Source organism: Euphorbia lathyris, chromosome 4 (genome assembly GCF_963576675.1).
Source record: "Euphorbia lathyris chromosome 4, ddEupLath1.1, whole genome shotgun sequence".
NCBI lineage: Eukaryota > Viridiplantae > Streptophyta > Magnoliopsida > Malpighiales > Euphorbiaceae > Euphorbia > Euphorbia lathyris.
This window is the reverse complement of record NC_088913.1, coordinates 23814801-23826982: the sequence shown is the minus strand read 5'-3', so window position 1 is coordinate 23826982 and position 12182 is coordinate 23814801. Positions and strand designations below refer to the sequence as shown.

General features: G+C 37.0%; 1 protein-coding gene across 13 annotated transcripts; it reads left to right on the top strand.

Annotated features, from left to right (window-relative positions):
- Nucleotides 1-7664: 7664 nt before the first annotated feature.
- Nucleotides 7665-11408, top strand: LOC136225660 (V-type proton ATPase subunit a1-like). 13 transcript variants are annotated; one of them, XM_066013768.1, is made up of 7 exons: nt 7665-7979; nt 8137-8165; nt 8831-8941; nt 9075-9120; nt 10195-10275; nt 10392-10426; nt 11086-11408. In XM_066013768.1, the coding sequence occupies exons 1-5, from the start codon at nt 7973-7975 to the stop codon at nt 10236-10238; spliced, it is 237 nt and encodes a 78-aa protein (XP_065869840.1). In that variant the 5' UTR covers nt 7665-7972; the 3' UTR covers nt 10239-10275; nt 10392-10426; nt 11086-11408. The 13 variants fall into 13 exon arrangements, 6 of the variants coding, with proteins under 6 accessions (XP_065869840.1, XP_065869835.1, XP_065869839.1 ...); XM_066013763.1 differs by having other exon boundaries at nt 8132-8165; XM_066013767.1 differs by lacking the exon at nt 11086-11408 and adding an exon at nt 10656-11072 and having other exon boundaries at nt 8132-8165.
- The last annotated feature ends 774 nt before the right edge of the window (nt 11409-12182 follow it).

Sequence of the window (12182 nt, the reverse complement as noted above, 5' to 3'; positions counted from 1 at the left end):
GCGCACTAGAGCTGATTCCTATCATTTTCACAAAGGACATTTCAATCAATCAATATGACTCAAGCATCCCAAACATAATTCACAAATCATACAAACCTGAGACAATGGTGCATCAATCAATCGGTTTAAAGAATAGGCAGAAGGAAGATGTGTTCGTGCTGGAAGTTGCAATGGAGTTATGTCCACCTCAGCTGAGCTATCATCAAGAGATAGGGTTCTAATCGAGGAAGTCACGTTCCAACGTGCCCCTAATTGATCCAGTTGATCCAGCGCTCCATCCTCAAAACCAAAGTACAGGTCTTCGTCAGAATCAACTCTCTCTCCTGGTCTCACCGAAGGGCCTGCCGTGGTAGGTACCTGCCCTTCCCCATCCAACATGATTGCTTTGCCTTTGCCTTTTTCGTTTGTCTCAAGAGCATTCGGAACCAGAAGAGTCAGATTGTTATCCTTCCCCGAGCTACCGCTCGAATCTAAAAAAAAAGAGAAAACAACAAAATGAATAAATATATATATGTATACAAAATATACAAACAAAATAAAAAGAGCTTACCAACGGGTGGAACACACTGCTGAAAAACGATATCCCACCAAGCATCAAACGAAGGTCGATCCGACCCAAGCAAAAGTGGTCCCTGATCATATCCAGCGTACAAAACCGCAGCGGCTATATCTTCATCACTAGCTCCATATCGCTGAGAGGAGGTAGGAAATGGGAGTGACCCTGGAATAGATTGAAAAAATCCTAATTGACGTGCCCAAAGGCAAGGCGCATACAAAGTCAGACCAGGATTCGATGACCTTGAGGTTCTAGTTCGGTTCACCCCATGGTGTAACCGACGTGTCGCACACACCGTCATCCACCATTCAGTACCTTCATGGGGGGCAGCAGACAAGTAAGAAAGTGCCCAGGATGGTAGACAGGAATTACTCTTGTTCCAAAAGAGAAACAGCTCATTGTGAGGAGATGGCACTAAAGTACGAAGAAATCTCACGACCACACCAACAGCCAAACTCGAAGAGCTGTAGCAAAGGTCTACACCAAGATGATCGGAAACCCCCACTGATGAAACGGTAGCCAAATGAGGGAAGTAGATGAAGACCCACAGTTGTAATAACCACAAGCCACCCCGAGGTTTTACAAATGGTATGCCCTCAACAGTAAGAGCTAGACGGTGAAAAGTTGAAGCTAACAACATAGTGCCAAGAGCTAAACGACGGCTTGAAGCCAAAGCCTTAGCAATAATCAATATTTCAGCGGTAGGCCTAAGACCCAACGGCTCAAAGATGTAATTGCTAAGCATCATCCACAGGAAATGCACATGATCCTCATCATCCAACTCCGCCTTATCCAATTTCTTCTTAATTATCTTGGCATACGTCCCAGCCTCTTTAGATAAGATGGCTTGCACTCCAGGGAATGCATGGGTATCTACACAACTTGGGACTTCCTCTCCAATGATAGGCAACCCCGTCAAAGCAACCACGTCACGTAAAGTGATAGACATCGGACCCAGCGGAAGAATCAATGAGTTGCATGACGGTGACCAATAATTCAAAACTCCTTCAAGCACATTCACACAAGGAGTAATTTCATGACGAGTTAAACGAACGAAATTCCTGATGCCAACCTGATCCCAAACACTTGCATACCTCAGTTCTAAGCGATCTACAAGGTCATTCCACCCAGTGTAGCAACGAGGGAATACCAGACCTTTCCTATTCACAGGGAATTGATAGGTCTCCCTATGGAGGGCCAATTCGGTAGCGCTACTCATGGGATAAGGGGGCAAAGGTGAGCTATTCATAGCAACAGGGCTGATGGTAAGGACACTGTCCTGAAAACAAAGTGCAGACACAATCAGTCAAAACCTAGGGATGCTACCTTCAAATACATGATCATGAAATTATGAAAATTACCTCCTGCAAGCCAAGGGTTATGCCTAGGCGAGAATCAGCGCGAATGGTGTCAGCATACGAGTTCGCAGCTGTGACAGACAGATGCAAATTTCAGCAATACAATTCCATCTCCATGTAACAATTCTAAAATTCTTATGTCTTTATTCCAATTCAATCTATTTTCTCATAAAAAAGCAAAAAAAAAAAAAAAAAAAAATATAGATTGCATACCCATGCTTGAGAGACTGAGGGCTTGATTCTGAGTGTCCTTGAGCTTGGAGAAAAGAAAATGGCAGAAACAAAGATAGCAAAAAAAAAAAAAAAAAAAGAAGAGTTGTAGATGGTTTAAGATAGAGAGTTCTAAGGAATTCAAAATTCTAAAATCCTGCAGGATTCTTTTATCTATTATCTTTGAAAAGAAAAATATTTAATAAAAATTCTTTTGTACATAAATTTTATTATCACTAATTCATTTATGCACAAAAGAGGGGGGCAATTGTTAGCCCAGAAAAATAAAATAATTATTTTTATATATATAAATGCTTAGGTTATATTTTTAGGATATAGTTTATATTTTCTAGAAATAATACACCTATAAGCTAAGCTTCAACCCGTGGGAAAATCCGGCACCACGCGGGGCGTGTCCTCAATACGCAGCGCGTAAACAAGGCGTCCGGAGAAATCAACGTCAAAACGCAAACACGCAGCGCGCCCTTCACCTTACGCGGGGCGTAATTTCTCACGCGGGACGTATTTGCCAATACGCCGTGCGTAAGACGCATTCGCGGAGCATGCCAGGATCAGAGGCTTGAAGACACGGGGCGTATCTACAAAACGCGGGGCGTAATCCTTCACGCGGGACGCGACACCAGAGACGCCATGCGTGAAAACCATCAATGAAACGCACTAGGCCTAATGTCCGCCAACACGCAGGGCGTAGTAGAGCATACGCGGGGCGTGTCGTCTCGTCCAGAAGCAGTTAACGGCAGTTTGAGGAGGTTAAGTTAGTTAATTAGAGTTAGTTGGGTTTGGTTAAGTTAGTTTGTGACTATTTACCAAAATACCACTGATTATTTACCAAAATACCACTGATTATTTACCAAAATGTCACTCTAAAAAACTATAAATAGACCCCCTCCCCTTCCTTATTTTGCACACTCAACACAAACACAATCCCCTTCCTAAAGGTCCCTTTCAATGCTCTCTCTTTTCTAGTTCTTAGTTTTCAAGTTCTTAGCTTCTAGTTCTTCAAGTTCTTCAAGTTCTTCAAGTTTTTCTTTTTCGTTCTTCGTTTTTTCTTAGCTTCGATTCTTTTTTTAAACCCTTTTTAGCTCCAATTCAAGTTCCAATAGTCTTTCTTTCAAGTTTTTCAATTCAATTTAGCATTCCTAAGCTGTTACTCTGCTCAATTTTCAATTAGAATTTCATTTCCAAATCAATTTTCCAGATTCGTCCAACCTTTTTCAAAGTCAAATTCCGTCCATTTAAAATCATTTTTTGCTTTCAATCTCTTCAACAAAGTTGTTCCTGACGTCCTTAAGTTCGATCTAGTATATTTATTTTCCCAATTCCGAGTCCAGAAACTCTATTTACAAATTAATCTTTGCACACCAAATTCTTTTAGCTATTCTGCCCAGATTTTTCCAGATTCGTCCAGTCATTTTCAATCCTCAATTACGTCTATTTAAAGTCTGTTTTAGCCTTCAATCCCTTATACAAAGTTGTTCCTGACATTCTGAAGTTCAATTTACACTATTTACTCGTCCAATTCCGCGCTCTTAAACACCCAAACGAACCTCCCGAAGTTAAGGTCTAAATCTGCCCCATTTGCCTACCAACGTTTTGCCATTGCACCAAGCACATACCGTACGGGCCCGACCGATTGCAGCTCTCCAAGGACCTCACGCCGATACCAAAATTCAACATCAATCCGAGATAGCTATTGTGGCTCCGAGTTTGTTGTTGAATTCCAATTTTTGTTTTAATTGCATTTCAATTCTTTGTATTTGATTTACCTTTCCAATTCAATTGAATTAGCTATATGTTTAGTATAGAAGTACTTCAATTGTAATTCATTTCCAATTTCATGTTTCAAACACTTATTCAATCAATAAAATACCGATTTTTCACCAAATCTTGTGTCAATTTCGCACTTTACATTCCTTTATTTTCTCGTCTTCAATTTACCCGCATTAGCTTAAACAAAACAATTTATCTAGCAAAGTTTCTATAACGGCGCTAGAGACCCACGAGGGACTTTTTCAATCCTTGTGTCCCTCGCCAATCGCTTCGTTTAAGATTTCAAGTTTTGGCGCGCAATTCCATAAACTTAACCGTCTTTAATATTTTGAGAAATAATTTCTCTGGCACACCCGCACCCTAACCACACGTGACAAGGTTGAAATTAGCATATTCGCAAAATATCGCTAACACAATCTTTTTTCTTTTCTGTTCTTTTTTCCATTTGATAGAATAAATGGAGTAAACGGGTCATGACTCATTTACTGATCCATTTATGGCCCGTCCATAATCTAATCAGTTAGGGTTAGGGTTATGCCTTTAGGTTTAACCTAGCTATAAATAGATAGTTATGGATGTTAAACCAAAAACCCTAATAACACAATACTCACAGATACTACAGAAGGAAATTTTCACTATGTTCCCTCTCCTTACTTGCTGCCCCTCTTCTGTTCTCGGGTAGCATTCTTAGTTAGTGGAACAACAGACATTGCTCCTTCGGGGTAGTAACCTCCTAGATCAGTGATACGGAGCCAAAGGTTGATTACTTCCGATTCTGCTCAGCGGATTTGCTCTACAAGAGGTAACTCTTAATCTGTTGATTTATTTATTGAGAGATTTGAGTTTATTACCAATCTCTTAGACGTTAAAGAAATCCATTAAGGCTATTTAGAGAGCCTTCATTGGAATCAGAGTCCTTTAGCTCTATGTTCCATCTGTTAGGAACCCTTTATGCATGATTTATGTTCTACTAATCTCTTTGAGTGGATAAATGTGTGCTTGGTTGAGTCATATCTCATATCAATGTTTTAAAATATATCGGGATGATTTTGGTTTGCTGAAGTCGCTCCATGGATGCTGGAAATTTCTAGCGCGTTTTAGCAATTTAACACGCATGATTTAGGGTTTGTTAGTTCTGATTCGCTAATTTAAAGTCACTGAAACCCAAAACCGACCATACGATCGAACTCAAAGCCCCAGAAAACCCCCCACCGGCCATAAGAAGGAAGCCGTCAGACGCAAGGAGGGCGACTCGTCACCTATACGTACCGCTCGGTCACCTCGCACACGCACGATGCATGTGGCGTGTGAGACCTCTCTTGATATTCGTTCGACGTTGATTTTTTATAGTATGCTCGTAATAATTTTAGATATTTTTCTGTATTTTTTAGTTTATTTTTTGGTGTACAGAATAATTCATATTGAATTAATTAGGATTCTGCAATTGTTTTTAATATGTGAAAACTATTTATAAATGCCCAGAAAAGTACATAAATTACAATTAAACTAGAGAAATATAGAACATTTTTCAGATTCTAAAAATTAATTTTTTAGAGTCCGTCTCTAATTAAAAGTATTTATTAATAAAAGACTAATATAATTTTTTAATTTTTAGATATTCAAAATGTATTTTTAATTAATATATTCTGAATATACGTGGGATGAAAAATAATTATTAGAAATTTTTCTTTCTAGTTCATTGATGATTTGGCCTTCATTCGAACTCGGAAAATAAGGATTCCGAGCAAAATATCAATATAGGATGGAATCAACTTTCAGATACCCAAATAAAAATGGCTTGTTTGTTGGGGGAGAATATACTATTATTACAATCTCTACTATACACAGTGTGCATAGCTCACTTGCTTTCTTGAATAGTTCGGATCCACGTTTCAAGAATGTGACTTGAAGATGATTTTTCTATTGAGTTTTCTCAATTGGAATCTTTTCGCGACCCAAACTAGACATTTTCACCATTGTTGAAATTGGAAACTAAATCAAATACTTTTTTTCTTGTAAATATGGGAGGGGACATATTGAGGTATTTATGCTTGAAAATACGAGGCATATATATGGAGGTTACTTTTGCTTGTATTGTTATTTGCTTTGACACTTATGCTTAAGTTGGCATCATAAAAGCATGATTCTTTTACCTTTTAAACTCGATGTCAATGGCAGTTACATATTTTTTTTATTGAAAGGTTGGGATGAAGATGCTTCAGCCCCAGACATCCCAACTAGGTCGGCACCCCTAGGAACTATAACAGAAAACCCAAAAAAAAAATAAATGAAAAATTACAAAGAAAAAGAGGAGAAAGTTATGAAGAACGTAAATGTGAAACGTTACAAAGATCATCAAAAAAGGAAAGGTTGACAGAAATTTGGTGACGAGGACCACCAAATTAGATCAGTAGAGGAGACACCATAGCATGCAAGTGAGTCTGCAACTCGGTTTCCTTATCAAAAAATATGGGTAATCATAACTTGCATTTTCGAGCAGCTGTATAAGCATCATAGCTAATCCTGACCAAGAATCCAGAGGATTTGAACTGATCTTTGTTGGAGGAGATGGACGACCCAAGAAGAGTCGGACTCGATCCAAAGAAGATGCCAGTTCTTCTCCCAGGCCAAGTCCACCGCGAACATATATAACAGCTCGTAGCTCGGTGATGTGTGCAAAAGAAGCTTGTATGGGGAACACAAAGCATCCTCTAGGGAAGCCCCTATATGTTCTGAAAATGTTGTCCGTGTTCACTTTAGTCCAGCCTGTAGGAGGAGGGATCCAGCGAACCTGAATAAAGTTTGGCAGGGGACGGGGATGAGCCACCAAGGCAAATGAACCATTGATCATGAAGCTTGACTCACGAAGGTAACCTTTGAGCTTGAACATAGTATTTTGGATTGAAGGGAGTTCATCCTTAAAAATGACTTTGTTTCGGACAGACCAGATGAGCCACAGCTAAGGACGGTTACATATACTAATTAGTACAAACAGACCTTAAATTGCACGCGTTAAATCCCTAAAACGTGCCAGAAATTTCCAGCAGCCACAAGGCGAATTTCAATAGACTAAAATCTTAGATCCTGCCCGACCTAGGTCCGCTAAAGCCCGTCTATTATTTGGGCGGGCTTGGGATTAATAAAGATAACACGGGCCGGTCCAGCCCGGTCCGCCTATTAATATTATTTAATAAATTTATATATTAAATATTTATTTTTAAGTATAATATTTATTTTTTATAATTAACATTTATATATATATATATATATATATATATATATATATATATAGGTGGGTTTATATAGATTGGGCTTGGGATTTGATTTTTAAGCGCGAGCCCAGCCTGCCCTAAGCCCGCCTAAATTAGTAGTGGGCTGGCACTACAAGAAAAAACGATATCACCGACACAATGAACCGACATAAATATTTGGGTCGGAATCACACACGGAACACCGACAAATTTTTTGTGTCTGCATTCTCCTACGCATTCACCTATACATCATGAAATGTGTAGGTGAATATTGGCGGGATTATTCCCGCTCCCATCACCGACATTGTTAGTAGGTGAATTTTAGTGTCGGTGATGTTACCGTCAAACTCTTGATATGGACCTATAGAATTATGTGTAGGAGAATATAATATTAAAAAAATAAAAGTAAACAAGAAAAAGTTATATATTAAAATTAATAAAATAAGTTAGTATATATAGTTAGGATTCTTTATTTTCTTCAGAATCTAAATTCCCAAACCCTAAAGTTTCCCCTTTGCCTCTTAGCGAGAGTAAACCCTAGCCGTTCATACCCACCCTATCGTTTTTGTTCATTCTTGCCTCCACAACACCAGCGTCGATTTCCACCAACAACGGCATCGCTGCACTATTCCTCCTCTCTTCCATTCTCTAGTTCTTAAATTTACTCTGTCATTCTTTCGGGGCCTCCACAACACCCGTGCCGATTTCCACCAACACGGGCACTGCTGCACTATTCCTCCTCTCCTCCATCCTCTGGTTCTTAAATTTACTCTGTAATTCTATGAGAAGAGGAAGGGCAAGCTCAAATGTCTGGTAACTCATTTTTCAAGTCAAAACTCTATCTCTGTATTTGTTTATTTATATATTCATGTTCAGTCTCTAAACGTCATGTTTGGCTCTAGCTGGTTTTGTGATTTTGATAAGACACGATGCTTGATTTCAATTTTTTTTGGATTTGTTTATAGTGCAGGACATGAAGGCCCAATCATGCTTCACCATGTAAGTCCTTTAATTAAGTTAAAACCATTCTTTAATTTTATTTTATTGATTTAATCAAATAAGATTTGATAGTTTGAAATTTGAATTGTCAGCTGTCCTAGTTTGGAACTAAGTTCGAGAAACTGAATTTATAATTTTTGATACAAATAACTGTTTTTAATCACTTGCAAACTGTTGTGGTGTGTGGAAACTGCCATACTGTATTGTGTCGACCAACCGTTGGGAGTGCTAGGCTAGGCTTACAGAGGATTGATCCTTCTGGAGAAAGGGCGATTGAAGTTGAATATTGTTCTTTGCATACTACCTGATAAATTTTGGCAGAGTTATACTTGAGGAATGATGGTTTTAACAAAAATATGGCTCTTTTCAGTTTTTCTTTTACTTGTGATGTGGAATTTTGTAGCACAAAGATGATAGACTTCTTGTTTCTATCTTAGGTTCATATCTAATTTTGGGTTGCTGCTTTTAAATTTGGCTTTATTTTACCATTTCAGATTATATGTTGATCTTATATATTAATCAAATGTTTTCCGTGTTATTTTGGAAATTGATGCCATATTTAAGTAAGACCCATAGTTTTATGATGCATTATTTGTGTTTTCTATAGTGTCTCTTAGATTAAGCTACAATTGTTTGGTTATTTATCAGTTCTTATTAATGTGAAGTGGTGCACTGGTTCTCAAGCTGATTTATACCATGTGACGATATACATGTCCATGAGCCCCACAGAAAAATTGGGTGAAAACCACTTTTTTCTTGGGCAACAAATTCTTCAGGTTTATCTTATTCTTCAATTCTTTTTTACGGTACATTTTCTGATATTTATCTATAACATGCTGCAGTATTAATGATACTATGTCTTGTGTTATCAACCTATTCTATTATTACTAGCTCTTATTTATGTGCCAGGGATGCTTCTTCCACAGCCTTCATATCTTCATTTATGGCCCCTCGGGTATTCACTAGAAGACTAAATTGGTTCACCAATCTGCATTTGGAACTTAGATCAAGATGGAGCCTAAGCCATATAGTGTCCATATTGGTTGAAATTTGTAAACAATTGAGCATTAGTTTTTGGATATTTTGCAATTTATGCATCTACTCCTTTTAAATTCATGTTAACACCCTCAAGGCATGTGCAAATATTGAAACTCATATAGAGTCACAGATTGCATATTCTATATGTGAATGCCCAATGAAACTGTCTTCATCCGTGTAACTTCTAAAACAGCTCTTGTAGGATCTCCTAGTCCTAGAGGTTATCCGTTATCCTTCCATGAGGCCTATATATCTCAACTGTTTCACATGATTGGTTGCAATGCATTCTGTAATATTTACCATTTTAATATAGTTGCATTTTGTCATCCCTTTCTTTCTATTTTGGTTAGTACAGGTTCAATAATGTCAGAGATTAGGTTTCTGGGTTTTGGGTTTCCATTAGTGTTATGGGTTTTTAAATTTTATGTTTATGCACTCAATCTCAATTCAATTCAGGCGTTTTCTACTCAATCTGGCTCCTTTGGTTCTTCTGGTGTTCTTCTCATCTATCACCTAGTTTGATTTTTTTAATTAGAATAGAACTTTCAGATCCAGTAGCTTTTAATGTTAGATTTGGTGAAACTTGGTGATACTACTTGATTAGTCAACTTCACATGGAATATTCTGCACTAATTTTATGTCTTAGTAATTGAATTTGTATAGGAGATAATGCTAATGGATAGTTGCTGCCAGGATAATTTTAATTGATCAAAAACTTGAGGTTGAGTTTCTTATGGGTTATAGTTGCTGCCATGGTAATGGTAATTGGTCAAAAAGAGATTTTTTGCTGAATATATGATTTTAATTTTTTTATTTCTAAGCCTTGCAATTTGCATTTGGAAACTAATTCCTCGCCAACTCTCTTTATGTTGATTTTCTCTCTGGTATAATTGTTAATTAATTAAAAGGAGATGCTTTGTTGAATGTGCTTTTATTGTTATTTCTAAGATTTGCATTTGGAAACTAATTCCCACAACATATCTCTTTGCAGGGACAGCTAAAGTTGATTTGGTGATGAACGTTGTTGATGCTTGAGTGGAGGTTTTTCTACTGTTGGTGGGATATCTAGTGGGTGAGTGATGTGAACTTAGATGGTACCAGAGCCAATGCTTCATGAAACTTATGTGTATTAAAGTTATATCTTTTTATATCTAAAAAATCATGTGCTGATTAAGTTGTGATTTCTAGGATTACAATTGGCCTTTCTCAGGACTTATTGGAAGGTAATGTACAAGATGCATGGCCTAGTTGTTTCTATTATATTTGTTTGCTAAATCCATGAACTTATTAAGGATGAATATTATTCTATTTACTCATGTTTGTTGTCTAAAAGTGATGTTCTATCTTGACATACGTTTCCTTTTCCAATTCTGATATGTGTCCGAGTATTATATAATTCATTACCCATTTCTTTTGTTAAACAATCACTACATCTCTTTCTTTCCTTTGCAGTGATGGTGGCATCTCTATCCACCTAAATGAATTAAGGGTCAAAATGATCCATAGAGTTGGCATGCAGTGTCCGTTTAGTTCAAATCGAACTTTAGGTATCAACTCAGTCTAGAAGTTGGCAAAAAATAACAAATTCGCCCAAAATCAATCGGTTTTAATACTTAAATGTTTGTCAAACTTGGGTTAATTTGTAAAGTTTAGCCAACTTCAGAACTGAGTTGATACATAAACTTCTATTTGGGTTAAACTGACCCTGCCTGAATCATTTTTGACCCTTAGTTCCCACCTAGTACCTGGTTTCTTTCTTTTCTTGTTCTTATGATTAGATTATATATATAGTTTAGAAATTGGGCTTTGCTCTTGCTTTTATTTTTTCATATTTGTGTTCAATAGTTGGTTGTAATTTTTAAATGATCTTTACCGTTTGTAGAAATTGGCTCGAAAATTTGTCTCGTAGTGTTGCTGAAGAGCTTGGGCAATATGTGAAAGAAATGATTATTCAACATCGGTGGAGGCCCTATTACTCTGAAACAAATGGTTAGACTTAGACATCTCTTGAAAAGTTGTTAATGGGTATTTTAGGTTGGTCCAAAATATATACTACACATAAGATTGTTTTGAATTTCAAAAAGTAGAATTAACCCATCTAGAGGCACAAATTGATAGGTCAGAAACTTACTATGAAAATGAAAAAAGTGGAAGATGTTTAAGTGGCAGATGCTTTAATCCGCTAGTATTTGTTTGAATTGATTTTTAGTGTCATTAGATTTCTTATTTATTGAAGTTTATAGTTTACTAGAATATCTTTTGATTTATATGGAATTTTTAGTTTGCTTATTATGTATATATATATATATATATATTAGAGAGATCCCTTCAATCCAAATAAATTGATTAAAAATAAAATATAAAAATAATTTAGAAAATAATTCGTGATTTCCGACGCAATATTTGGCGGTGAATTATTTAAATAAATATTTTGAAAAATATATCACCGACACATATGGGTCGGTAATGTTATCGGAATGTCCGACGGAATTCACCAACTAAAGGTAGTCGGCATTTCACACAAAACACCGACCCGAAATTGTGTCGGCGATTTATTGTGTTGGTAAAAAATTGTCGCAACGGTTTACCTACGAGGTCAACGCCGACACATCGAATTGCGTCGGTCTTCCGTCGGTGATGATGATCACCGACACAATTTTGGTTATCACCAACAGATTCTTCCGTAGGTGATAGGATTTTTTCTTGTAGTGTGGGTTGGGCTTAGACTGACCATTTTTACCTAAAAAACTGATAGGTCTGGCCTAGCCCAGTCCATGGACAGGTCTACTTATTGTTAAGTGTCTTAGTGTGCAGGAAACGTTGAGTCGGTTGAAAGAGTACAGTTACAAAAATATTATCTTGGAATATCAAACATTTAATGGTTTTCATAGCATAGATAAGATAGATCCTTTGGTTTTATTATATTTGATTGTAAATTTCTTTCTCTCAATATCATAACTATCACATTAGTTTTGTTAG

Bases quoted from the DNA above. Each gene is read 5' to 3' on its own strand.
- LOC136225660 (XM_066013763.1), top strand. From the start codon at position 7,948: ATGAGAAGAGGAAGGGCAAGCTCAAATGTCTG. The intron at 7,980-8,131 runs GTAACTCATTTT...ATTTGTTTATAG, and splicing joins AGGGCAAGCTCAAATGTCTG to TGCAGGACATGAAGGCCCAA. The intron at 8,942-9,074 runs GTTTATCTTATT...TTTATGTGCCAG, and splicing joins TTGGGCAACAAATTCTTCAG to GGATGCTTCTTCCACAGCCT.